Source organism: Dipteris shenzhenensis, chromosome 9 (assembly GCF_047967505.1).
Source record: "Dipteris shenzhenensis isolate YYH24624 ecotype China chromosome 9, Dip_SZ_1.0, whole genome shotgun sequence".
Classification (NCBI taxonomy): Eukaryota; Viridiplantae; Streptophyta; class Polypodiopsida; order Gleicheniales; family Dipteridaceae; genus Dipteris; species Dipteris shenzhenensis.
The window spans coordinates 46,152,679-46,180,448 of NC_141604.1; the positions used below are offsets into that span (position 1 = coordinate 46,152,679).

The 27,770-nt window shown below is 41.7% G+C and overlaps 1 protein-coding gene across 1 annotated transcript; it reads left to right on the forward strand.

The window, feature by feature from the left end:
* Positions 1-1,611: 1,611 nt before the first annotated feature.
* On the forward strand, positions 1,612-27,202 carry LOC147898728 (uncharacterized). Its single transcript, XM_087379221.1, has 13 exons — positions 1,612-2,405; positions 3,479-3,596; positions 3,684-3,873; positions 13,497-13,659; positions 14,003-14,234; positions 18,533-18,613; positions 18,787-18,956; positions 19,160-19,296; positions 19,437-19,614; positions 19,837-20,437; positions 20,586-20,698; positions 25,940-26,183; positions 26,720-27,202. The coding sequence occupies exons 1-13, from the start codon at positions 1,612-1,614 to the stop codon at positions 26,957-26,959; spliced, it is 3,261 nt and encodes a 1,086-aa protein (XP_087235347.1). The 3' UTR covers positions 26,960-27,202.
* Positions 27,203-27,770: the final 568 nt, after the last annotated feature.

Here is a 27,770-nt window from a genome sequence, read left to right on the forward strand (position 1 = left end):
TTGTCTATCATGCTTAGGGCTGCACCTGTCTCATTTGATGAGTTGGTAGGGCTGCTCCTGCAAGAAGAGGAAAGAACCTCTAATTTTGCTCATTCATCTCGCCAAGGTGAGCAAGCTCTTGCTATGCAGGGAAAGGGCAAATTTCAGTCAAAAGGAGGATACTTTCACAAAAAAAACAGCAATGGATTTCAGCCCAAAAGTGAGGCAAATGCAAGTTCTCAGGCAAGTCCCGCCTCTAAGAAAAAGGGTAAATGTAACTATTGCAAAAAGCCTGGTCATTACATTGTCGAGTGTCAGAAGAGGATTGCTAATGAGAAGAAGAGGGGGACTACAAACAGTAATTTTGTGGCACCTGCTGAAAATTCAAATGCCTCTTCTCATGCACATTATGCCCAGGATGACAAGGACTTTGCCTTTGGTGTTGTGGATCATGAGATCATTGACACAGGGGGTAGCCTACTATGTCACATGCTACACATGCTCATGCTCTTATTGAGCCAGTGTCAGAGGGTATTGATGCATCTTTGGCCACCACTGATCCTTGGTACTTGGATAGTGGTGCTTCTAAGCATATGACTCATCACAGAGATTGGTTTGAGGACATTATACCGGTCCATGGCAGACATGTTGTTTGTGCTAATGATGCCACTCAGGATATCACGGGAGTGGGACATGTTCCTATTCTCTTGGATGGTTCAGGAAAGAAACAATACATCCGTGATGTTTGATATGTTCCAGATTTGAAGAAGAATCTGATTTCAGTTTCCTCCATTGCTCATGATCAACATATGTTGGTAGAGTTTCAAGGCAGCCAATGTAGGATTAAGGATCCTAAAAAGGGTTATGCTATTGTGGCTACAGGCACTTATGAAAAAGGGCTGTACAAGCTTGATGCTCAGCCTTATAATCAGCATGCTATGGCTGTATCATGTGTATCTCAGGGTGATTTATGGCATGCCAGGTTTGGCCATATCCATCACAGGGCTTTGACCTATTTGTTCAACAACAACATGGTTATTGGAATGCCAAAATTACAGCAGCCAGTTAATGAAGTATGTGAAGGGTGTGCCCTTGGCAAATTGCACCGCTTACCTTTCAAAAAGGATGGGAAAGGTGATGTGAAAGCAATAAGAGCATTGCAAATAGTGCACAGTGATGTTTGTGGCCCCATGAATGTTACTACTCATAGAGGGGCAAGGTACTTTGTTACCTTCATTGATGACTACTCCAGATTTACATGGCTCTTCCTCATGAAGAACAAATCCGAAGTGTTTTATTGGTTCAAGATATTCAAGGCTATGGCTGAGAATCAGACCAATTCCAAGATACAAACACTCAACACAGATAGAGGGGGAGAGTATACTTCAGAGGTATTTGCAAGCTATTTGCAAGAACATGGCATCAAACATCATTTAATTGTGCCATACACACCCCAGCACAATCCTATTGCTGAAAGGAAGAATAGGACTCTTGTAGAAATGACCAGATGCATGCTGAAATTCAAGAAAATCTCAAAAGGATTTTGGGGAGAAGCCATTACTACAGCCACATACATCTTGAACAGATGCCCAACAAAAGCTTTGGTTAACAGGACACCATTTGAGGCATACTATGGGTACAAATCACTTCAGAATTTTTGGGTCGGTTGCTTATGCTCTAATTTCTGCTCAACATAGAACTAAACTTGATGACAAGAGTGTCAAATGCATATTTGTGGGGTATAGTATTGAGAGTAAAGGTTTTCGTTTGTATGATCCTGTTACTCGGAGGATTATTATTAGTAGAGATGTTGTCTTTGCTGAAAATGAAACCATGCAACCGGTCAATGTTGATTTGCCACCATATGATGATGTGCCTCTTGATATTGTTCAGTTTGATAGTAATGAGATGGAGTCTTTATCCTCCTCACCCAGTTCAGATTTGGTGCCATATGTTGAGGGGGGATTTCCCTCAAATGTTCCAGAAGGGCAGCCGGCTAGTGGGGCAGGACAGCCACATGTTTGGAATCCTTTACCTCGCCATAGCAACAATGGTCCAGCCAGTGGTGGTGCTGCAAATTCAGTCCCAAAATGGGCACGGTTGACCCTCAGAGAGGCTAATGTTCAGCCAACTTTAGGGAGGACCAGGACAGCCACAAGGAATGCATCATCACAGGTGAATTATGCTTTGATGGCTTCAGTTATGGCAGCTGAAACTGAACCTCAAAGATTTGAGGATGCCATGAAACATCCCACATGGCAGGAAGCCATGAGATCTGAAATTAGTTCCATTGAAAGGAATGCCACATGGGATTTGGTTGATAAGCCCATTGGGAAGAATGTGGTTGGTACCAAATGGATCTATAAAGTTAAGTACCATGCAGATGGCACTATTGAAAAACACAAGGCCCGGCTAGTTGCCAAGGGGTATGCCCAAGAGGAGGGAGTGGATTATGAGGAAACATTTGCTCCGGTAGCCAAGATGACTACCATTCGGTCTGTCATCTCTCTTGCTGCAAGTTATGGCTGGCGCGTCTTCCAGATGGAGATGTTGTCTTCGCTAGTTATTTTACCATACCTGACTCATGTCTGTTAAACATGGGGTTCCATCCCCCCGTTGGGTGCTTGTAGAGATTTATAGCTCCCTTGCCTCCATCTGTCTGTGTTTACACGTTGCTTTTGAGCTAGGTCAAAGTGGAGAGAAGAGCATAGTGGGACACCAAACCCACCCTTTAGTCACACTGGCTTCTTGGTAGCGTACAACTACTCGGTGGAGTTTGGGATACTGTAGGGGCAAAAGAATGTGCCATTCGTGGAAGTTGGTGGGTATATGCCCCTTGATCCCAGGTTCAGAGTATTAACTTATCAAGGGTCGAGGTTTGTTGGAAAGAAATCTCCACCATTCGATCAAAATCAATTATTTCACAAAAAACTTTGACAAGCATGCTACCAGAAAAACAAAAGTTGGCAACAGGACACATAAGCATTCAGAACAAGAAAAAGGTCCACAAAAGAATCTTCCAAATGACAGACAAGCACTCATTAACCTGAAAGACATCAGAGAGCCAATAACAATTCAACAAGAAGAAACTATGACAATCGTTGGAACCTCGACGCCAGGGAAATGCTCGGAGGCGGTGGCTTGTCTCATTAACCTGAAAGACATCAAACAGCCAATGACAATTCAACAAGAAAAGCCTCTGACAACTGTTGGAACCTCGACGCAAGGAAATGCCCGGAGGCGACAATTTTGGGTCGGGCGGGAAACCGGCTTGCAACCTTGCGGCCGTGCACCGCGGTTGGGGGTGTGGTTACCTGGGGCTTCCCAAGACTTGACCGTTGGACTAGAAGCTATTCAAAACTGTGCACTCATCATCATCGTCTTCATATTCATCTTCTTCATCGTCTTCTTCTTCATCTCCATCTTCAAACTTCATCAGCTTCAGCTTCATCCTCATTTTCATCTTCATCTTCATCTTCGTCATCTTCAAACTCAACAGGCAGCAGCAATCAACTGCGCCAGACACCGCCAAGAATGCCTTCTTGAACGGTGATTTACAAGAGGAAGTTTATGTGCAGCAACCCCAAGGATTTGAAGTTACAGGACAAGAACACAAGGTTTGCAGGCTACGCAAGGCATTGTATGGGCTAAAACAAGCACCCCGTGCTTGGTATCACAAGATACATCAGTATTTGCTGTCCCAGGGCTTTGTGAACACACATACAAAGTCCAACCTCTATGTTCTGCAAGAAAAATCAGATTTGCTGATTTTAGTTCTTTATGTGGATGATATACTACTCACAGGCAGTAGTAATCAGCAAATTGCAGCCATCAAAACAGCATTGTGTCAGACATTTGATATGACAGATTTGGGTCTCTTGCACTATTGTCTTGGTATTGAGTTTTGGCAAACCCAGGAAGGGATATGTATGTCCCAAACAAAGTATGCAAAGAGTCTCTTGCAGAAATTTAAGATGGAAAATTGCAAACCTGTGGCCACTCCATTGACCAAAGGACTCAAGCTTTCAAAGCATGACACAGCAAAGAAGTTTGATGGCACACTTTACAGACAATTGGTGTGTAGTCTTATCTATCTGTGTTCTACCAGGGCTAATATTGCACATGCCACTGGGTTGCTAAGTCAGTTTATGCATTGTCCTACAGTCACACACTGGCAAGAAGCCAAGCGGGTTCTTAGATATCTGCAGGGCACTCTTACTCATGGATTGCACTATGCTGCAAATTGTGACATTTCTCTGAGTGGTTTCACAGACTCAGATTGGTCAGGGGATATGGATGATAGAAAATCCACCACTGGTTATTGTTTTTCATTGGGTTCAGCTTGCATTTCTTGGCTCAGTAAAAAGCAAGACCGTGTTTCTCTTTCCTCTAGTGAAGCAGAGTATAGAGCAGCAAACGCAGCCACTACAGAAGCAATGTGGTTAAGGAAGCTTATGTTTGATTTGCATCATGCACAACATGGTGAGGCCACTTCCATTTTTTGTGACAGTGTGAGTTGCATTGCCATTGGGAAAAATCCTGTCTTTCATGCCCGCATGAAACATATTGAGAATCATTATCATTATGTTCGGGATTGTATACAGGATGGCTCCATTGATCTTATCTATTGTCCTACTGAGGATAATGTGGCGGATATCTTCACTAAAAGCCTGTCAGCTCCACTTTTTACTCGTCACCGACACGGCTTGGGGATACGAGATATAACAACAATGTCAGGGGGGGTTATAAAATGACATTGTTATTCATGTGTTACCCCATAGGTTGCTATATCCTGATGGATGAATTTGTGCAACCATGGTCTTTAGGTGCCCTAGGTACTTCTGACACGTTTCCAGAGTACTTCAGTCATATCTTTGAGGGGGGATTTGTAGACATATACAAAGATATGACCTTGTAGGCTAGTCTAGTACTTGGTTTATTTTTTATGTTCTACTTGGTCACTATATATGCCAAGTACTTTGTATTCTTATCTATTGAACATCTGTTGGAGCTTTCGTGTGTGAGCACATCCATTCACTGGTGTTCACTTCTTGTCTCCATTTGTGTTCCTTCACCTTGGTGGACTAAAAACAATGAGGTTTTACCCACTCTTGTATTTGACGAGATTGTACGGATATAAAATTGGGTCATTACTCCAATAAGTAATTTTGTTTGCTTATGGTACTGAAATGATCATGGCTACTATTGGAACCCTATTGGAACACAAGAGCATCTCTTTGTGGTTAGGATCAACAACCTGTTAGAAAAGGAAGCTTACACCCACATCATTTTGCATCTCCAACTAAGAAAGGAAATGAGGACCAATAGAGATAGAAGTCTAAACACGTTAAGGATTTTTTATACCTCTAATTTTGTAAAAATAGAAGTTGGTGAGACCAACTTGTAACAATCTTTACCTTGACTGAATATACTCATATTTTGGACTAGAAATTTTACCACAAGGTTTCACTTAGCTGGGTTTTCTTTGCTGCCTTAGTGGATAGTTGGACCAAAGTATAAAAAGTTTGAGGTGAAACTTTATCTATCTACAAGTACTGGTTTGACTTAGATGATCATGACTGAGTAATACTGACTCTATTTTAATTATCACGATTTATTTAAATTCTTTAATGTAAAATGGATAAGCCTCTCCATTTATAAAAGAAAATATAGTGTCCCTATCTTGCATGTTATTATTTACCTTGATTCTAGCATTTCACTTGGAAATAAGTAATAATCAACAACAAAGAAGAAAACAAGTCCTGTAAGTAATAGAAATATGAAGCGAAAAAGGAAAATTTTGGGATTTGTAAAAATTAGGACTTATTGATAATGTGGACAGCACATAATGAAATATACTTGAAGATCATCTATGACAGTCTTCTGACCATTATATGTATGTGATAATATTTGTGTTGCTTTCAAGGAAACTTTCAAGGACCATATTATAGACAGGGTGCTGTGTATTCTAAATTGACAGAATATTTAGGGAGATGTAGAAATGGAATATGACAGCGATATTATGGTGTATTTAACATTTTGGTAAAGTTTATATTTATTTAAAAGATGGGACCCTAAGCAAAAAATATTTTGGATCCTTTTAAGGACTTAATTACCCTTTATTACACTTAGAGTAGCATTTTGGACTATTTTTTGATCAGTATGGATGATAGATTTCTAATGCTTTTAAGGACTTAATATCATTATGGTTTGTAATAAAACATGTTCATAATAAGATGGAAAGGAATCCAACCTTGCAGTAATTCCTAAACATGAAATGCCAAGTTTTATTTTTGTTAACCTAGGCTGAGTGACAAGGATAACAACTGTGCACTGGCAACGAAGCCTCGTTTCCACAACAAAAATATAATGTTCTAACTATCTTTTTGTTGTGATGTGCTAGGTGAATTGGTGGATTATCTTTGGCATTATGATATTGGTGGGATGATTCACGTTGGCAAGTGAAGAAATTACTTTGGGATGCATGGAATGTACCATTCTTCAAGGAGGATCTTTATGATAGCAACAGAATTTTAGAGGGGGTTCATTTTCTCATATGGAACTCACCACCACTTGGGCAAAATCGAAAGAGACATGATATTAAAACCCTTAGTGGTCATTTTGATTTGGGTGGTGAAATATTTGATATATATTTTCAAGAAAACTTCCATTGCCAATCGTAGTGTAGTTGAATATATGTGGAACTTCTTAATATGACAGTTTATAGAAGGCTAGTATATCTTTTTGGACCAGTTTTCCTCTCCTCTATTATCAGGAAGGTTTGACTAGGACAATATTGGACACAAATGTGATGTTGGTCCTCAAGAATTTTATCTTATTTTGTTTCTTTGGATGCAATACTATGAGGGCTCCTTTGCTTGTAATTTGTTATGGACTTGGATTGATTTTGTTATAATTGATTTTGAGAAGAATGGAAAGGAAATAAGGGTAGAAATATAGGATGAACACACACACACACACATATCAAGGTTGTGCACGTGCGAGCATGCGGGCGTGCAGGTGCAACCTCGATGTCATGGAGAAAGATGTATTATCCTCCATCGACAAGAGGGGAGCAAGAAACCATATCTCTATTATGGGGTCAATAGAGGTGGTGCCCGAGGTAGAGAGAATTTCAGAAGTGGAAGGGGGTTCAAGAGGTCTCTAGAGCACTTCCAGGGCCAACGCAGCTTCCTGCTCCATCCTCAAATTTCTTTATCAATGGGCTCTTCATTCTGGATGTTCGGCTCATCTATAAAAACAAGAGGATCAGCAAGGACAGGGGCAGGGTCAGGGCTTGAGGTCAAGGCCTAGTCCTCTTCCATTTGTCCTTCCTGGAGAAGGAAATTTAAGGTCATTTCCCAGGATAGGAACCTATTTCCTGTGTTTCCATGACTCCACATACTAGGAGGTCATCGATGTCCACCTCCCTAAACCCTTGGGGTGTGAGATGGGCTTGAAAGTGGTCTAAATGCTTCACAAACCTGGGTTCTTGATTGAACAAGTATTACAAGTAATCAATTGGGGCCCATCTTTTGGTAGACTCATCAAGTTGATATGCAAAACTCGCGATGTGGTCTTGCATATACTTCAAAATCATTTCGGGCTCACAAGTAGGTGCCTAGGACATCTATGCTCTTATCAAATAATAAAAATGACTCCTCTCCCTATCAACTAATGGAGTACAGGAGATAAAATCAAGGAAGGAAGACTTAGCAAAATCCATGGTAGCTTTGTAGCTAGGAGAATGATGGTGGCTATGATAGTGAAACTTCGAAACTAAAGTAGCTTTACAACCTATATATACCCAAATGTTCTAGATATAAATAATAAAATAAATTGAATTTTTTAGAAAATTTTGGACATGAAACCAAACCATTTAAAACATCAAAATAAATTGCACCACTATGAATTGGAAAATGTCAAAATCCACAATTGTTCCACCCCCAAATTGTTTACCATCTTCAATATTGCAGGAGGGATAAAAGTGGCACTATGCATGCGCTTCTCTACATGCTTGCCTACCTTTTCACCATTTAAGGTAAAATGGAAGGACTCAGACATGCCATCCTCTATGACCAATAGGAGTTTCCGCGCACATCCCTGAGAGTCCATTGTGACATGACAGTCACATTCTTGACATCTCCTAAATGAGAATCAATACATAAACTTACCCTCATTAGAGTTAAGGGGGAGCCAATTGCCAGCTGTTGCTTCCACCGCCTATAGCTAAATATAACATTTGGCACGAGATGTGGTACTTGACAACCACATTGTCCTTATATGCATGGCATTGAAACATATCACCCTTTTGTTCACCTGACCTATTTCCCCAATTCACCCCAAGCAATTCCTCAAGGGCATTCTCATGTAGGCACTTGTATGACCACATGGTTTTTGCTCGGTGCATCTAGATATTAAGAAAACAAGAAGCACATTGTCCTTATATGCATGGCATTGAAACATATCACCCTTTTGTTCACTTGACGTACTTCCCCAATTCACCCCAAGCAATTCCTCAAGGGCATTCTCATATAAGCGCTTGTATGACCACATCATTTTTGCTCGGTGCATCTAGATATTAAGAAAACAAGAAGCAAAAATGTGTAGAGGCATAAACCAAGACAACCTTACTCATTTAGAACCAAATAAAAACTTTATGGCCATGCCCACATTCTTTGCAATCTTGTCCTTGTATGATTGCACTATTCTTGTTTCCACCATGCTGCAATCCATGTCTTCAAATTGTGCTGGTGTAATGCATTAAAGATGGCCATAGCCTGATACCATCCTTAGAGTAATGTACTTGGCATTATACCAATAGATATTTCTGTGTTTCAAAGCAGAGGACTTCTCTCCAGCATGCATTTGCCTTCCTAAATCCTCATGAATGGCAGTAAAATTACCAAAGAAGCACTCAATTGGTTCCCACTACTCAAAGTTTGAAGGAAATACATCTAATATGCACAATTGCTATTTCAAAAGTACAATTTCAAACTAACTCATTACATTTAGAAAACTTACACAAAATGTAGGCTTACAATGTGATGGTATTGTCGATTGATTGATTGACAAAGCCAAGTGCATGTCCTTCCCCATGTAGATGTGTTGCACCTTTGCAAGCCATCCTTTCTTCCCAAGCTTAAACTTCATGATGCGGCCTTTTCGCTCATGCAAAAGGACACCTCTCAAAGCTTATGTGGACCCTTGGCAAATCCTCTCATGACTAACCAATCATTCAAGATGTAGGTGCAAGGCACCCATTCACCCGATGCAAGGCACCCATTCACCCAATGCATTTTTGCTCTTGTGGGACACAGAGGATGTGTATGGTCTCCTCACCATGCTTCTAGAGAGGTCACAAGAGCAAGAATGGACCTGGAAGTGCAGCTTGGAGGGAGAGAGCAGCTCCAACAGAGGGAGAAAGAGGGAGAGGGGGGGCCGGGACAGAGGGTGCAACTAAAGGTGGAGAGCAGCTCTAGGAGGTGTTGTAGCTAGGAATGGAGGGATAAAGAGCAGAGGGGGATGAGAAGTTGCTACAAGAGGTGCTGTAGCTAGGAATGGAGGGAGAAAGAGCAAAGGGGGATGAGTAGCTACTGTAGGAGGTGCTGGAGAGGGAGAAAGATAGTGAACCAGAGCAGGAGGGCGTAGAGCGGCTGCTAAATGAGTTCCCACATTTGAAAAATGGAGGGAGAATGGAGCTGGATCAGAGAGGAGGAGGGGGCAAGCTTGCAACAAACTGAGAGGGGGGGGGGGAATTTGCCCAAAAGGGACCACATCCTCTTGAATGCATTTGGGGATTGTCTAGGGGATCTGCACATGGGAAGAGGGTCATGCATGGGTTGAGGGGGGGGGAGGGGGGGATGGTTTGAATGGTCCTTGATGTAAGAAGAGTAGCCAATAGGGGTTGTTTATAGGTCTGCCCACCCTCCACCCCAACATGGCATTGCCCCATTAAAAGGAGCACTCCCATTGGTACACCTCAAATCCCTCACAAACCCCTTGAAATTAGGTAATCCTAATCGGGGGCCCTTTGGAAACCCCGGTTCTCCCCTAATGACATGCCTTCTACCAAGAGCCCTAACTATGGCTTCAAGTAGTGCCCCTACATGTGTCACTTGTTTTGCATCAAGAACCAACACAACCGTATCAATAGAATAGCTACTGCCTCGATGTGGCACAATTGATTTGGTAACAGTAGCAATACTATGCAGGTAAGGTGGCTGCAGAGAGATGGCAATTGGTAAAATATCGAGGTGGGTTGAAAATTAGTCTGCCATCCAACGTGATAAACATGGAAATGCTATAAAAAAATTGATGATTGTGTTGGCTGCTACACATCATAGTGAGAGTGCTATGGATTTTTTAATCCCCCCCACCTACACAACGTAGCGCATCCCCCAAACTCTGCCCAAAATAGTTTCGTGATTGGCTATATCTGATCATGCTTTGGCCCGTGGATTCTTATTAAGAATTATAAAAAGAAAGGTCTTGAAATTCCAATCATCATAGAGATAAAAAAGGAATTGAGGCAATGATGCTTGACTTCAATTCCAATCATACTTGGAATTGAGGATCAAAAAAGTAATTTGGGCAATGATTCCAATCATACTTTGAATTGAAGATAAAAAAGGAATTGAGGCAATGATGCTTGACTTCAATTCCAATCATACTTGGAATTGAGGATCAAAAAAGGAATTTGGGCAATGATTCCATATTTCAACAATGGAAGTATATATAGCATGTTTTGTACATTACCTCATGTCTCAGGGGTACGGGCAATGGGGGGGTTTCAAATCATATGTGGAATTGAAAGAAACAAGGTGAATGATAATAAGTCATTCATAAGGCCTATCGGAGATTCGAATAGCGAAAGAGGGTGGAGAGAGAGAGGGGGGGAGAGAGAGAGGGGGAGAGAGAGAGAGAGAGAGAGAGAGAGAGAGAGAGAGAGGCCTTGAGGGAGGAGAAAAATATCAAGAAAGAATCATGAATTTTTAAAAATTAAAAATGGCCATTTTCGCTTCTGAATCGCCTTCACCTTCACTTAGGCCTTTCTATGGCAAGCCAAAAAGAGGAATTTGGGCAATGATGCCATACTTCAAAAATGGAATCATGTATAGCATGTTTTGTATACTACCTCATGTCTCGAGGGTAGGAGCGGGGAGTAGGGGTGAGGGGGGGGGCTTAGTCACTCATAAATAGCACGTGGGTTTAATAGAAGGGAATTTTGCACTTTTTTTACATATAGAAGGGAACCATGTAGAGGGGTATTCACAGATTGAATATAAAAAGGGTACCATTTAGAGGGGGTATTCATGGATTGAATAGAAAAAGGGTGTGTTTTATTCATGAAAAAATTCACAGATGAAGGGCTTTTAAATGAAGCCTTGAGCGCACATAATATAGAGGATTTACATATAGGGAACCCCTCGAGCCTCATGTTTTGTGTAAATATGCAAGGTGATGCAATACAAATTACCAAAAGGCTAGAAAGTAAGTTACGACAGGTGGCATGTACAAAGAAGCCAACGATAATATCAAGAATGAAACTACTTTGCAATAAATTATTGCAGATAGCGTGCGTCTACGTAGCATTACATCATGAAAAAGGATACATACACACGCATCTATAGGGAGTCTATATCAACCTCACACTTAACGATCAACCCATTCAAATAAGGTTCACTAATTGGAAGAAAGCTTGGATAAAAGAGAGATAATTGAACACAATTGCAACAAAATACAAAGACAATACACCAAGAATGCATAACATCATATTAACTCAAGACAAACATGGAAACAATCTATTCTAAAAAGACTGGCAATTACTCAATTGGCTGGCTATTTAACAAAGTATCAAAGTTTGTCGAAGATTAGCAATCTTTCAAATAGAAAATCCATTAACAGATACGTGCACTGAAACTAATAGCTAGGAATATACCAGAAAAAGATCCGTAGTAGCATAAAGAATATATTGATTATGCATTGCATATGCTACACTCTTGCCATGTAAAGGAAGTATAAGTATGAGACTAATGGAAGGGATGAATCTCACTTTGTTTTAAAGTCGTCAAAAACATTCTTCTACATGTTGGTCCGTTTAAAGAAGCATGTGAGAATATTATAATTTAAGGAACCTTATGAGAATAGTCATGTCACAGTTGTGGTATTGTATGCCTGTGTTTTTGCATATAGCATTCTTTTATCCTATCCCTTAAAGTTAAAGGTAACCTACGTGAACTTTTCGATTTCAAACCTAAAGATGATAGTACTACAAGGATTTCTAACTATAATATGTAGAACCTATCCCTTAAAATTAAAGGTAACCTATTGGGATTTTTCGATTTTAACTGGGAATTTTATATGCGGTTTCGTGAGCCACAAAAAAGTTCTCTCAAAGACACTCAGATTCGAGGGTGTGTAGAGAGTAGGGCACCATGGGCACTATCCACGGATGATGGACGGGCCCGCCCACATCCCAGATGCATGCAATGCACCATGGACGGATTGTATGGACAACGGAAAGAAATCTATCTCACAAAGTAAAGAAGAGCAAGAAGAGGGTGAGAATCTCCTGATTTGGAAACATGCAAACGTACCACCTTCTCTTTCTTTTCCCAGCGTTTTGCCACCTTCTCTTCCACTCTCGCTTGCCATCATCATCAATCGTTCACGTGGACTATCATCTCACGCGCGCTTCTCTCTTTAGATCGTAAGATTACACGTACAACTTATATATATAACCCCTTATCCCTGTCGCAGCTTCCTTGTTAGCGTCCTCGGTAGCTTTTTGTACGTACACTTTTCACACGATAAAATTGCTGCTGTCCCTGTGCTGTAATCTTGCTGTTCGGTATGTTTTTACAACACGTTAAATAATATACCCATTCGCATTGGCTCGCAAGCTACTCCAATTTGCGCGGTAAGCTGCACCTCAGATTTGTGCGGTTAGCTCATGAATATATTAAGCTGGCCAATCAAACAGGTACGTTGTCTTGTCAGCAACCGGTCTTAGAGCCTCCGCCAAGCAGATTGGAAACTCTAAACGTGACAGTGATGGGGATCGCGTGTTAAGTAAAGCTTTTCATCGTTCCATCAATCTGGAAATTTTTTTTGGCTGCTAGAACGTTTCCTGAGATTTCCAGAGCGCAGAAATCTCCAAGGAGATAGGTGGATTTCTTTTCTCCAAAATATAGTGAATCAAGCGCAATCTCCAAGGAAATACTACGCACGTTACCTGCTTCTTCAATAGCGGATATAAGCGTTGGGCGTGTGGGAAATTCCGATCACGTCTTATGGTCTTGTGAATGGCCTCCCAACTTTCCCAAATTAGCTGGGTTCTCAAGTGTGTTCCATACTTTAAAAATGAAAGGTTGATCGGGAAAGAATGAAGTGAGAAGCCTTTAATCACATTGAAGTTCTATCAAATTGGAATTATAAGGGCATCTTGGGGCATGCATCATATTCGAATAGCAATTTCGAAAGCGAATATATGATGAAAGTTGCTGCTGCTGCAGGTACAATGTCGTCGAAAGGGAAAAACTTTTTGAGTTCCATCAAGAAAGTTTTTGGAGTTGAAAAGTCAGAGGGAGAAAGATTTCAATATATTCCTTTTGCAAGGGAAAGAAAGATAAAGCAATTATCTTCCTTAGCAAACGCAGTGGTCGCACATTCTGCCAAGTAAGTATAACTTCTGACAATCTGCAGCTATTTGGAAAAAAGTTGATCCCCGTTTGGTGATGGTTCAAGTTTGTGAGAGAATCAGTACATTTGTGGCTCAATGATGATTTAATGTGAATTATAGACACCCTGTAGTTTTTCCAGAGGATTGTCGCTGTCATCTGTCCTACGCATAAGCTGTGCTTAAGGATATGTGAGGGGTACCGACTCATACCTTCACTCATTTCTTAAACTAGGAAACTGAGTTTGGAATAGTTTGCATATACGTTTAATTACTTATACCATCTTTTGCTGTGCAGACCTTTTGGTTGGGATGCTTACAATTCTTTTCTATTTTGGGCAGGGTCCTTTCTACGACTGTAGAACAGCTTCGAATTGAATTCGAAGAGCGAATACCTCCTGAAGCAAGAGAATATTCCCTGTATGCTCGCAGTTTTCTGGAGTACTGTTGCTTAAAAGCCATTTCCGTGTTGACACAATATGAAGATCACTTGAATGACAATAGCTTCAGGCGGTTCACTTTTGATTGTATGGTTGCATGGGAAGCACCAAGTGCAAATCAGCCTAATATTAAGGTATTTTGGTCTCATATTGATCCTTGAAAACTTCTTTACCTGGACGTTCTTCATGAACTAATAAGTTTTTCCTCTGTGGGATTTGAATTTATTCAATAGGGCTGTTAAGATTTGAGTTACGTGCATTCTCCCTGCAGAATAGAAGAATAAGAGGAATGGAAACCGACCATGCAGTACTTCACTAGTAACACATCCTTTTCTGAACTAGCAAGAACAGATTACCTGAGGGATTAAATGAAGCAATAGACTTGTAAACGTTGATGCCCATGCTATCCCAGCTGCTAGACTCAAAGAAGGAACTGATATGGAGATTATGTAAGAGGATTGGTTGGGGAAATGTGAGCCTTTTGGAACATTCGATTGTAAATTTGGCTTCAATATAGATACAATTGTAAGAGACTTTTAATATAGCTGAACCCTTCCAAGTCTTGCCAAACCAATACTTCAAGGAGGCTTTCATGCAATAGCTCTCATTATCTAGAGTTTTAAAAAGATGGGATGTACAAATGACAGGATCTTCGCATCTTCTTTTGGGGTCAAAAACATCTCATGGAATGTTTTGTATAACAAATAAAACTTAAGGCTTAGAATTTAATAAACTACTTTCTACGTTGCATACATTCTACTTGCAAGGAGACCTATGAGCTCCCTATGAGGTCCGTGGTGAGCTACTTTTTTAAACAAGGAAATTAATTTTAGAATCCTTATTTAGGTTTGCTCTCTTGATATATGTGGAATCGGGTCTTCTTGGCATATGGCATATGTGTGGTCTCTTGAGATTTATTGGATCAGCAACAAGACATTGGGCATCTAAAATATAGCAAGCCCATGCTTTCAAGGTTTCAATTGCAACATTGAGTAAGTTATGTGCTATTCACATCCCCTTCTTGTCTCAAAGTTGAGAGAAGCCCATTCAAATATGACCAATTTGATTATCTTTATAATATACTATTTTTACTATTTATGCTTTGTAATAAACTAAGAGCCAATCTTACAACTAGGGCCTAAATTGAGAGAACAAAATAGATTACCCTTACCCAACTAGGTCCTAAGGGATTGAGATTAAATGAATTGAACACTGCATCTAGCGATTCCATCTGGTTGAGGGAGCTACTTCAAGTGCCTTCATTGCAGCAGAGGCTGACCAACTGCTGGTGGGATATATGTTGTTTACTATTGGTGCTACGGATTGAACTCACGATAGAGGCTGTAGGAGAAAAGGGTACAGTTGTTGTATTAGTTTGTTAAAGAGGCTCTGCTCAGGGGGGTCATGACTCAATCATATCTGTGACTATCATTACCAACAGGACATATTTAGTTTATTTTTTTCCCTTACAGAAGGGTGCCATAGAAAGGATGTTAGGGAAAAAATTATAGGTTGCATACTTGAAAAGGGTGCATTTTAGTAATTGCAAATACACAGATTAGGGGTTTTACAAATAGGCCTTGAACACACACAATATATATTAGGGTTTACATTGTGACCCCCCCTTTCCCTAAGGGGGTGCATGGAGAGAAGAATGGCTACCAATGAGGGTAGAGAAGGTATGTTCATGGGCTCATGGGCTGGCTAATTCAAAGGAGGAATACGACAACAAGGGAGCTGTTGGTTTGCAGATCACTAGAGTAGTGTACAGCCTGGAGTAGACAACATAGGAAGAGCTTGGCTTTCGGGGAATTCACAATTGCAACAGGTGGCGAAAAGGGCTTGGTAAAGATGGAAAAGCATATGGAAATAAAGTAGAGAGAGTAGTAGAGAGAGAGAAAGGGTTGTAACAGGGGAAGAGACCAATCTTTAGCGTGGGATTACAGCGTGGGATTACAGTGTGATAATGAGGCTAGAGGGAGGGCTCTTTTACTGGAGATGAGGAGGGTTGAGGTGGAGGTAGGTCCCCAAACACTTGTCTCACATGTGCGTGAATGTGGCACGTATGCTTTAGTTCTCCCAATGTCCTCTTTTTGTAAAGTTCCTTCAATGCCCGTGGGCCTTGGGACCGTCAAACTTTATTTATTTTTTTAATGTATTTTGAAATTACACCTTCTCTTGCTTCTTTGAAATAAAATGTTATAACACCTTCTTGAGCCCTTCATTATGGTACCCTTCATCACTCTATTTACTAAAAATAGTAATAGAGAAAATTCGAGGTGTTATTGAGCTTTGATGCATTACCCAAGTCCTGCATAACCTTAATGCCGCTTCATATGCCCCATGGGATAGACATATTAGTGCAAAAAACTTGGTAAGTTCAATTAGTGTAGGTCAGTCGATTGATCCTTGTAAAGTATCTGGAACTTAATACTCACCGTTGTGCCTTTTTTCGATTGAAATTGACTTTCTGGTGAAGTATTTTACCACTATCTAAAAATAGTGACTATTCTAGATTCAAATTGACTTCCTTCTTTCAAGGGTGTACCTAGTCACCTTCTTTGGACATCCCTGGGATTGTTTCGTTCAAGGCATCCTGTGAATCATTACTCTAGTGGAATAAATTTCCAAGCGGATCAAATTTTAGTCCCAAAAAATTTCTTAGTGTGTGGGGACCTAGGGATGTAGAGTTATCAAAACGGTTTAGGCTTAGGTCTAAATCCTTCTATAAAAGCATGACCTAATGTTATACCATGTGCACGCCATTAAATGTGCATGTTGGCAAGGTGGTTCCTAAGAGGACCTTTAACCTTGAATCTTACCACCTTATGGATTGTGTTAGTATTTATCCTTCCTATTGGTAAACCCCCCAAAACCGATGTCACCCAATTTGGGTGCACGAGGTTAGACTGTCTAGCAACCTCGCGTTCTGGTGCTCGTAGAGATGTGTAGGCAGAGGTGTGTACATTTGATGCAATAAGGAAAAAAGAAAATAATTAAATAATATTATTATTAATCACCTGAAAAAGAAAAGGATATCTTATTGTTCTGGACCATGACAATAGCCTTTGTGAGCATGCATATCATGACCGAGCACGTATAACCAATCTATGAGATGTGCACATTTGTAACAAAAGAACATGTTAAATATTCCATAACAGTGACTTGGATTGTTATAGCTTGATATGGTTTATCTTTTAATGTTCAATGTGCAAACTTGCGATAAAAGTCTAATTCTTATGCTACTTTCAAGAAGATTGCACGCACCCAAGTCAAGCTTTGGATGATAACTTAGTCCTCAACCAATGTACAAAAAATCATAGATTATTGGAGCATTTGGATGCCTCTTGATTAGGGCACGGTCTCCAAAGATATTGATAGAACAAATCAGTAATTTTATGCTCTGTGGCCAATAGCGGCTTCTGGGTCTAGCAAACCTTAGGCTTCCTCTTGATTAAGGCCATGATGTCCAAAGATATTGATAGAACAAATCAATACTTTTATGCTCTGTGGCCAATAGCGGCTTTCAGGTCTAGCAAACCTTAGGCTTCCCCCCAACCCCCGCCCCCGAGCTATTCTACTTGAAGTGCCAAACAACAACAGGGTGATAGAGACGAGGTCATGAGCTACCCCTAGGACTTGAACTCAGAACCGGCCCAAACTCACCCACACATTTTTGGTCTTCATGCTTGTGTCTCCATGCATTGTTGCCATCGGACTGTAAAATGATCGAGGAGAACAATTCTTTCCATAAATAGCACTTGGTGAGCATCCTCCATGTTAAAACCAGGGCATTGCAGCTTCCATAATTTTACACCTATTACTTTGGATTAAACTGCTATTTCAATAGAATACCTTGGGGTTCTGGATTTGTTATTTATATTCGCACATTGTTTCGTTAGCATCCCTCAAAAGTCTCTATAATTGTGATTCTACGAGTGGCTACTTTTGTGTTCACAAAAATACATTATCTATTACATGAGTTTGGACAACTAGTGGAATGTTTCTCGTGATTTTTCATCTCTCTCGTCTTGTGGACTCTCAGAAATGACCATGGGATTCACTAGTACTATAGGGAATTCTATTGCGTGCGTGTTGGAAACTCAAAAAATAACCCCTTGTATACGGGCTGCTCCCTAGAAAAGATCCCTTTAGTATATGATACATATCACATTTAATTTGTATATGGTGCATCCTTGCTGCAAAAATATACTTTCTTTACATGCACATGGTTGGTAGTGAATCCCCATGGAAACGCTAAGAGATCATTTCTTTCTTCTAGCTTTGCAAATATCGGGTGTTCAAAAATATTCAAATTAGGTGGGGATTTAAAATCAGTGCCTCCAAGGGAAACTCTAAATTATATTGTAAACATCAATGTGTTTTGATGCTATTGTCTTTGTAGAAGTAAAAAAGGTTTCGGTTCATGCAGGATGAAAACTATGAACCTCAGGCTAAAGAGGACGAGGATGAAGATGCATCGCTATTCTATACAGATCTGATGCCTTTGCTGGTTACTTTCAGAGTTTTTGTTTTGTTCTAGGTTTTTTTTAAGTCTGGTGGTCGTATGAAAATTTTAAGATTGTTCTGCTTTATGCCACCTGAAGTAATTCACCCTTTTTTAAATTGCAAGGTTGTATTTTTGGATGGTTTGTTATCTGGTCTAATGCATCAGTCCGTATGTAGGCCGAGGTTGAAAACACGGTTGGGATCGAGGCATTTGTGCGGATTGCTCCATGTATTGTAGTAATTGCAAATATAATTACTTCGTTTCATCAGTTTGAAACACTTACAGCCTCTACATCTGGACGAATGCCTTTTCCTCTGTATGACAAATACATTGGAGCACTGGAAAAGTAAGTGCTGTAATTTCTCCCCTCATTATAAACTTTTCCTGTGCTTTTTTCTTGGTTATTCTTTGATTTTTTTCCTTTGACTTGGAAGTGAAGCATGTAAAATGATATCTACAGTTAGATTAGCATGACTCGCATTAAGTAGTTTAGGTGGGTTTTTTAGAAGACATGCAAAGCGGTACTATTGATTTTGAGAAATTCCTCAGGTCCCTTAAAGACATGAGAGAAAAAAATGAATATCCATTCCTTCAGAATCTTCCTATGTCCAAGGGAGAGCATGTAATAGAAGTGGATGGAATGTCGCAGACAGTAATCCAGCACGTTGGTACAAAATCATCATCGGGTATTTTCTTCAATTATTGTAATCTTATAAAAATGGAAAATCCTTTCAGCTTTTCTTTCAGCTCTTAGATCTTGGGTTTTTTTGGGAGTCCTTTTGGATTGACTGAATAAATTCTTGCTTTATGTTATGGATCACTTCAGGCCGGTTGACGCTAACAGATCATGCTCTTTATTTTGAACCATCTTCGATTTTCTCTTATCGGGACGCTTTTAAGTTTGACCTTTCTGCTGATCTTGATCACGAGGTCCTTCCAGACCTGTCAGGCCCATGGGGCTCCCGTATCTTCGACAAGGCCATCGCTTATCGAATAAGTTCTCTGTAAGTACTTGTGGAGACAACCGTGATGCCAAATAACAGTCTTTGGTTACCAAACACAAAAATTTAGCAGCATAGGTCCTTCAGTAAAATTCAGGAGATGCAAAAGTACTTTGGATTTCTAGCTAAGATTTATTGTAGTCTGTGCTAATCTCAAATTATGAAATGTCAAATGTACTAGCAGCAGCAATCTGATTTGTGGAATTGCAACTATATTGAAGGCAGTCCGGAACCAGTAGTGTTTGAGTTCCCAGAGTTAATGGGGTCAACTCGCCGCGACTATTGGCTTGCACTTATCCGGGAAGTAATATATGCTCACAAATTTATCAGGAAGTATCAACTGGAAGATTCATGCAGGCCAGAGGCCTTAGCAAGGGCAGTTCTTGGCATTATACGCTTGCAATCTACCAGAGATTGTATTCAAATACTTCCTGCAAAACCAGGGGCTCTTCTTCCTTACAGTTTGGCTGAAGAATTTCTGCCTGGGGGAGACCTTGTTCTGGAGGCTTTAGCAGAAACTCTGGAGGAATCAACTGTTGAAAAAGTTAATGACGGTGGAAGAGGTGCACATAATGGAATAGATGGGAGTATTTCTGTTCCAAACTCTGCTGCCAGAATTCTTTGCATTGTTGGGGTGTGGAAATCTAAAGATCTAAAAGTATCCAGACTTCCAGCGTTGGTCTTCAGAGTTAAGCCTGGTGAACTTACCCCTCTCGAAAAGGCCATAAGGGAAGCAAGAGGGAATCAAAAGGATATACAGAAGGCAAAGGAAACAGAAGAAGAAGTAAAACCTGAGGGTATTGGAACCAACATCGCCGTTCTGAACGTAAGTAATCACAATACTTTTTGGACATGCTACATTAAATTAAGGACATGACTTACTTCAGACTAAACAAAGACATTCATTTTTTGCATATTTGTGCCCTTATCATTCTGATTGAAGCCTGACCCTGTTTGGTTTGCTTCTCATGCAGGAGCTCTTGAAACCTGTCATAGAATTTATGATTTGGATGCGGGATATTGTTTCTTGGAATAGACCCATCGAGACTCTGATTTTCTTTGTTGTTTTTTCTTATATAATATACAGGTAAAAAGGGTTCTTGTTATTCTTTTTCTGCCTTATGTTTTTGAGCTATACAAGACACATTTCTATAACATTGATGCTTACATGTCTTTTATGCTCTGCTTTTACCGAATCCATAGTCACGCTGAAACACGTTTCAGGAAAGGCCACAACCAGAAACGGCGTTTCAGGGCTGAAACGTTTCAGACCCCCGAAACGGCTGGCTGAAACGTTTCAGCCCAGCTGAAATGCGTTTTTGAGGGCTGAAACGGGCCGTTGTAAGTAACACCCCCCTCCCTCTATTCCACGATTTCCGCCAGTGGGTTTTTTCTCTATCTGCATCTTCGTTTGGCCTCCACTTGCAATCTTTCACTCCCTCCACCCCTTCAGCCTCACTCTCTTGGACTTTTGAGGGTTTTCTAGTCCTCCTTGAGCCCCATTCACTCCCTGGGAGTCCTTTCTCTCCTGCAGGTCCTTTCTCTCCTGCAGGCTGCTTCAGCCCCCTTCCATCATCCACTCCCCTAGCCGCAATGATAGAGCAAGTGTTGGAGTTGCCAACAAACTATAATGGCTACATTGTGTTTGAGCTTCCGCCTTGTCCTCATGGGTTTGCAATGTTTGGGATGGATCAAAAGGCTGATGGCAAAGCAACAAGGATGTGGGGATCTTCACAGGTTCATTGCAATCCACCATGAATAGAAAGCCAAAAGAAAAGAGTGACTTTTCTATTTCTAAGGAATTTTCTGAATCTCTTTCTTAGCAAAAAATCTCAAACCCCTCCCAATGGGAAGCTCTAGATGTCTCCAACCTCTACAACTCAGCTGAAATCTCCATTACGAACAGTTAACGAAAGAAGGGAAGGCTCCTCTCTCAGTGCCCTTCGTCAATCCACTCCCATACCAGGATCCCACTACAGGAACTTTATGGGAGCACCCCCATAAAGTCATAATCTCCAAGCACCTGGGGTAATAAGACGCGGGTGAGGGTCTCCACTATGAGTCTGAGCCAATGATCCACCTGTCCAACAATCTTGACAGGGTGAAAAGCAACCTCTAACAAAACATCATGTGTAGACCAGGACAGCCTATCTCCTACAAGCTCATCAAAAACCAGTGCATCCTCATCTCAATAACCTGTAAAGGAATGCCCGCTCTCGTGAAATCTCCCATCCAAGTGAAGCAAGAAATAGGCATATCATCTTTGTCCATCCAATCCCTCTGAGATTGCTTACTAACTCAGCTTTACGATCCTCTGGAAGCTTTTTGAAAGCTTTCTAGGATCCCAGAGGGGGGCCCCTCTCACACCTAGACCATTGCATATAGTGAGAGGTACCAAGGGGTCTTCCATGCTCATCAAGTATGCTATTGTTCCACACGATAGGCTGCCTACCGATCTCTTCACGAGAGAGAGGGGAAAACTCTTTGAAGAATACTCCTGAAGTTGACCCAAGCCTTGAGGATACTAGCTATAAAAGGGGAGGAAGGAGACTTGAGGTGGGCTGAAGTAAAAATCCATTCAGTACTCTCCATCCAGTCTCCTACCGAAGTAGTTGTACAAGACTGTATGCTCGGAATAAAGAAGTTTTTCCACGGCTCTTGCCCACACATAAGTCCCCTCACAACCATCTTGCAGAGCAAAGCACTGCACTGTAAATCTAGATCAATGATGTTGAGACCCCTCTGTGTGGGGAGAATCAAGGTCTCCCAAACCACCCTAGCTATAACATCTGTTGTGCCATCAAGTCTACTCCATAGAAAGTTCCTTACAAGTCTCTTGAGCTCAGTGATACAATCCCTGGAACGGCATCAACAAGAGCATACAAACCAAGCCGTAGCCAGCAAAACCTAAAGGACCACCACAACTCTAGAGACAAGGTCAAGAGCTTTCTCCTTATGCTCTTTAAACACAAGAGCAAATTGTTGTGATAGAGAGATACCCATCCGACTTGGCATCCCAAATATCTGAGAGGAACACCTCTCTGAATCCAAGTGAAGCCAATGCCATTCCCCCAATCCGGGGTGTCCTCCCTCTGATCCAAAAGCCATTGGATTTATGCCAATTGATATGTGCCCTCGTAGCAGTCCATAATACATCCAAGGCTGTCCTGAAAGAAGTGTGTCTTTTTCATGGCATCCAAAAAAACTACAGTATCTTCTTGGTGACATCTCCGAGCATTGCTGAGATCAGGCATATAGATCCAGAAGTCGCAGTGAGGATGTCTAATATTGAGATGTGGGCAGACAAGGAGTTCAAAACTTTTGTGAAGTTGAAGGGAGGCGATAAGTGCTTGGAGTCATCGAGGTGTTGGGCTGGTATTGATGACACAAGGGAGGATTCCAGCCTAGGGTTTCGTAGTCAGATAAATGTTGTGGTTTAGAAGGGGGCATTACAAGATTTCACAAGGCAGTCGAACGTGCCAGGAGATGCATGGTTTGCTTTCAGAGCAAGCACACTAGGAGGACAACGATCTGGTATGTACTTTATGTCATTGATTTGAGCATTTATAGCATGCTATGGGAAGAATCTACTCTTGATATGTATTAGGAAATGCAAGATAGGAAGAAATGTGCCTGCTTGGAAGGCAGAAGGGAAAGTGTGGTTGCTTTCACAAATTTTAGAAGCAGATTGTTGGAAAGTGATTATGGACAAGGTGCATTGAAGCCAGAAGAGTACTTGCTTGAGAGTTCAGTGGGAGCTCATGGTCAAGGTTATGTGGAGATATTCTTGGGATATCATTTCTCGAGAGGTCCTCTTTTTGCGGACCTTGCCAGAGGGAGGATGGGGTTTGGCAAGGGAGGATAGGGAAACAAACCCCGTGACCATAGTGCCTGGACGAGATTCCAGGCTCCCTCCATTCAAAATGAGGGGGAAAGTTGGAATATGGTGGCATCCAGATTGCTCGAGTTCGACGGTGGTGGGAACGTGATTGAAGATGGTGGTGCCATCTGGTGCTACCTTGGAAAGACCTATGTACCAGGATCGTTTGCTTATACGGGACAAGACCTGGTGGAGCAAGAGCCACCAGTTGAAAAACCAAGAATCAACTTTGGCACCAATTTAGTCCAAAGCGCTATGACGTGGGAGTTACTGGAGCATCTTCATCGACGAGTTGGCATCGGGCCAAGTTGTGAGAGGGGGTGTTGGAAGAGTCACCACCCCATCCGTGAGCCCCCATATGAGGAGAGCATGGGGAGGTAGACTTGGGGTTAAGCCACCACATGGGCAGCATAGTGGCTGCCATGTGGGTGGCATACCACGGAGAAAAGGGAAGAGAGGGGGAAATGCGAGATTGGAACGAATGTGCCTTCCTGGAAGACAGAAGGGGAAGTGTGGGTGTGTCTTCTAATCTTGAAAGCAGATTGCTTAAGGTGATCATGGACAAGGTTTACTAAAGCCCAAAGAGTACTTGCTTGAGAGTTTAGTGGGAGCTCATGGTCCAGGTTATCTAGAGATATTCTTGGGATATCATTTCTCGAGATGGTTCTTTTGTTGCAGACGTTGCCAAAGGGAGGACGGGTTGAAACAGACCCTAAGAGCATGCTGCTTGGAAGATTCCAGGCTATTCACTCATTATGTGGGAGACAGTTGGAAGATGGTGGCATCTGGATTGCTCGAGTTCGACGGCGGCAGGAACGTGACTGAAGGTGGTGGTGCCATCTGGTGCTACCTTCGATGCACCCTATGTACCTGGATGGTTTGCTTGTACGGGGCTGCCATGTGGGTGGCATACCCACAGAGAAAAGAGAAGAGAGGGGGCTGTCAGACAGCACACAGGCTGCCATGTGGGCAGCACACCTCAGGTCTTACTTTGCAAGGCAGGGTCTCTTTGGAGGCCTAGGACAGTATGGATCTTCCATGCGGCTGTTTGAAGGCCTGCAGAAACAGTATGGAGCAGAGAAGCTTGTAGTACGGGCCTAGGACAAGTGTCCAAAGGCTGGAGCAGGTCCCAGGACAGGTGTGCACAGGTGGCGGACTATTTGGAGCAGATCAGGGCAAGAGAAAGGGCCCTAGATCAGGTCAGCCAGGAGGGGACAGAAGCAGGGAAGTCTGCGGGCTATGTACAGCAGGGAAAGGGGCTGCAATGGGCAGTCCCCTTCCCCTTAAATAGGGTCTGGACTGGCTGGCTGGCTGACCAACCAGGTCGGCCAGCACACAGACCCATAAAGGGTCCCCACAGATCCATGTACAGGGCTATGGGTCAGGTTTACTACAGACCATGGGGGGCTGGGCCAGTCGGCTGTTTAGGGCTGCTGGGTTGGCCCATTTTGGGGGCTTCCAGCCCCTATAAAAGGAGGACCTTGGGGGCTCATTTCCCATCCTCCCATGGAAACCAATGCTGTGTTGGCTACATAAAGCAGTAAATTGAAGAGCATAGAGCTGCAGACATAGCTCAAAGAAGTGCTGCACCCTTGACTGTCTTCCAGGGCAGCAAAGTGTGTGGATCAAAGCACCGACTTAAAATCTACTCAGGAGCATGCTGGCTTAGGGATCTAGAAGTACTACGGTGGTATTAAGGATAGAGGACCACAATTTGGTGGGACTCTGGACTCGTTTGTCTTGTGTCCTTTGGACGGAAATATATTGTTGGTTCTATACCTCTCTTGGAGCATTGTCTATTTACTGGCTTGCACATGTTTGATGAGCACACAAAGTAAAGAAGTTTGTGATTCCTCCCCCAAACCCATTGTGTGAGCTCCTGGGCTATTCCGTCAATCTTTTGCTGTGTGAATACCCTTTGTTATGATTTCTAAACGACGAAGTTATGGATCTCAAGAAAAGGAATCTTCACTAGGATGAAAAGAGGGGGGAATGTGAAGAGATTGGCTAAAGGGTGCCGGATTGGGGCATGGAGGTAATTTTCATTGGGGCAAGAAGCGCAAGTGTTCTCAAGATGTAGAACCACATGACATCTATCCAACAGGAAGATCAACTTATCTGAGGTGGCTGTCAAGTTGAAGATTCGTGCAAAGAATAGATTGTAGCTGAACAAATTGTTCCAATTTATGGAAATACTCTGTTGGACTCAGTTTTGAATTGAAGAACCATGTGTATGTTTACCAGCTGGCAGATAACTTAATTATTTTAAAACTCAGAATTAGCTTAGTTTAATGGTTTCCACTATGCTTACGACTTTTTGTTCTCTGCTCAAACTTCACCAATTAAGCATTGTGTGCATACTTTGTATGTGTGCAGGGGTGTGTACTTGCAAGCATAATGTTCGAATCCCCAATGTAACACTTACTTTCTTTTTTGTGATGCACGTAGGGACTGGTTAGGTTATGTGCTACCTTTCTTGCTCATAGCAGCAGGTTTGTTCATCATTTGGCTAAGGGTCTCAAATAAAGCAGTCAAATACAGGGAGATTGTGGTACAAAGTCCATCAGGTGGAGTCAGTTTGGAACAGGTAGTGACAGTACAAAGGGCAGTGTCACAAATCGAACAGACTCTACAGGCAGTAAATATTGTCCTACTGAAAATATGGGCCTTGGTGCTCTCAGTTAAGCCAGAGGTACAATCCCTTTCAAAAGCCTTCAAACATTAGTAGTTCTTGAAAGTAAAGAGGACGTGTACATGAAATAGAGGCTCTTTTGAAGATCTCTAAAAGACAAAACTGAACGTCTTTTCGCATCCAGAGCTATACAAAGTTTACAGGAGGCACTTTTGTAGTGGATCTGATGCTAGGAAATGTTTTCTTGAATGAGGACAAAAGATTTAAGTGCATGGAAACACTGAAACTTGATAATAGTTTACAATGCACACAAGCAGATATGTGGAAGGAAGAAAATGAAGCCTTCTAAAACTCAGTTTGAGGAAAGTAGAGTGGTGCACACTGCATATACTACACAGGAACATATTGTGACGATTTTCTCCTACCAAGCTTCCATGTATTTATATGCCGCCTTCCCAGTGTTACTTCTATGCATTTATATGCAACGTTCCGGGGGTCATATTAGTACAAGAAATTTTGAGCTCTCTGGCTTTGAATTCTCTCTTTGGATTCTGTTTTGTCATCTTTCACATTTAAAAAATGTGTGTTTTGTGCAGGCGACGAATTTGATTTTGATTGGTCTTTTTGGTTCGGCCTTGGTTTTGGCTCTACTTCCTTTCAGAGCAGTGGCATTTGCTGTTCATGTTGGCATCTTTAGTTCAAGTTTCAGGAGAAAAACTGAGGAAAGCAAAGTAGAGAGACGGCTGAGAGAATGGTGGCATAGCATCCCCCCTCTTCCTGTATGCATTGCAAGTTCTGAGGAGGAGGAAAGGATACGTGAAGCATTTCAGAGTTAAGAGTTACAGGCCCTGCTGACATAAGAGAACCCTATTTCCAAGGATGAGATATTGGATTTGTATATATGTGAAACATCGTCTTGCAAGTTTTTCTAAGTCTAATACATATACTCTCACTAATGGATTTTTTATATTTTGTTGAGTAGGGGACACAGAGCAAGAGAGCATGAATGCTCTTGGGAACAACCCATGCTTTTCTCGGGATGCTAATTACTTAGCTCAAGGTCATAGAAATGAGCGAGGGAGGTGTGCCATTGGCAACGTAATGAAAAAGCATCTTTCAGCATACTTAGTGTTTGCATCTGAAAAGAAGTCAGTAGAAGAAGAGTCTCATTTTTCTAAGCTGGAAAAACAGCGGGGACAGATTTTATTTTTCAGTTTAGGGACTGTTTTTCTTACTCACTTCCATAGGAGTTGCCCCCCTGAAAGGCCAAAAGACCACACGATAGATATAATCCCTGGTAGCAGTCCTCCTAACTGACCTCCTTACAAGGTCAGTGCAGCCTAGCAAGAGGAAATCATGAACCAGGTCAAGGATCTGTTAGAGAAGGGGCTGATTCAGCCCAGCTCTTCACCTTACTGCTCACCCGTGCTTTTGGTCCAGAAGAAGAAGGATGGATCCTGGTGGATGTGCATTGACTACAGAGCCCTCAATAAAATTACCATTAAGAACAGATTCCCTATACCCAAGATAGATGATATTTTGGATAGGTTACAAGGGTCTAGAATGTTCAGCCGCATTGATCTGAAGAGTGGTAATCACCAAATCAGAATTCAACCAGAGAATGTTCACAAAACAGCATTTCGTACC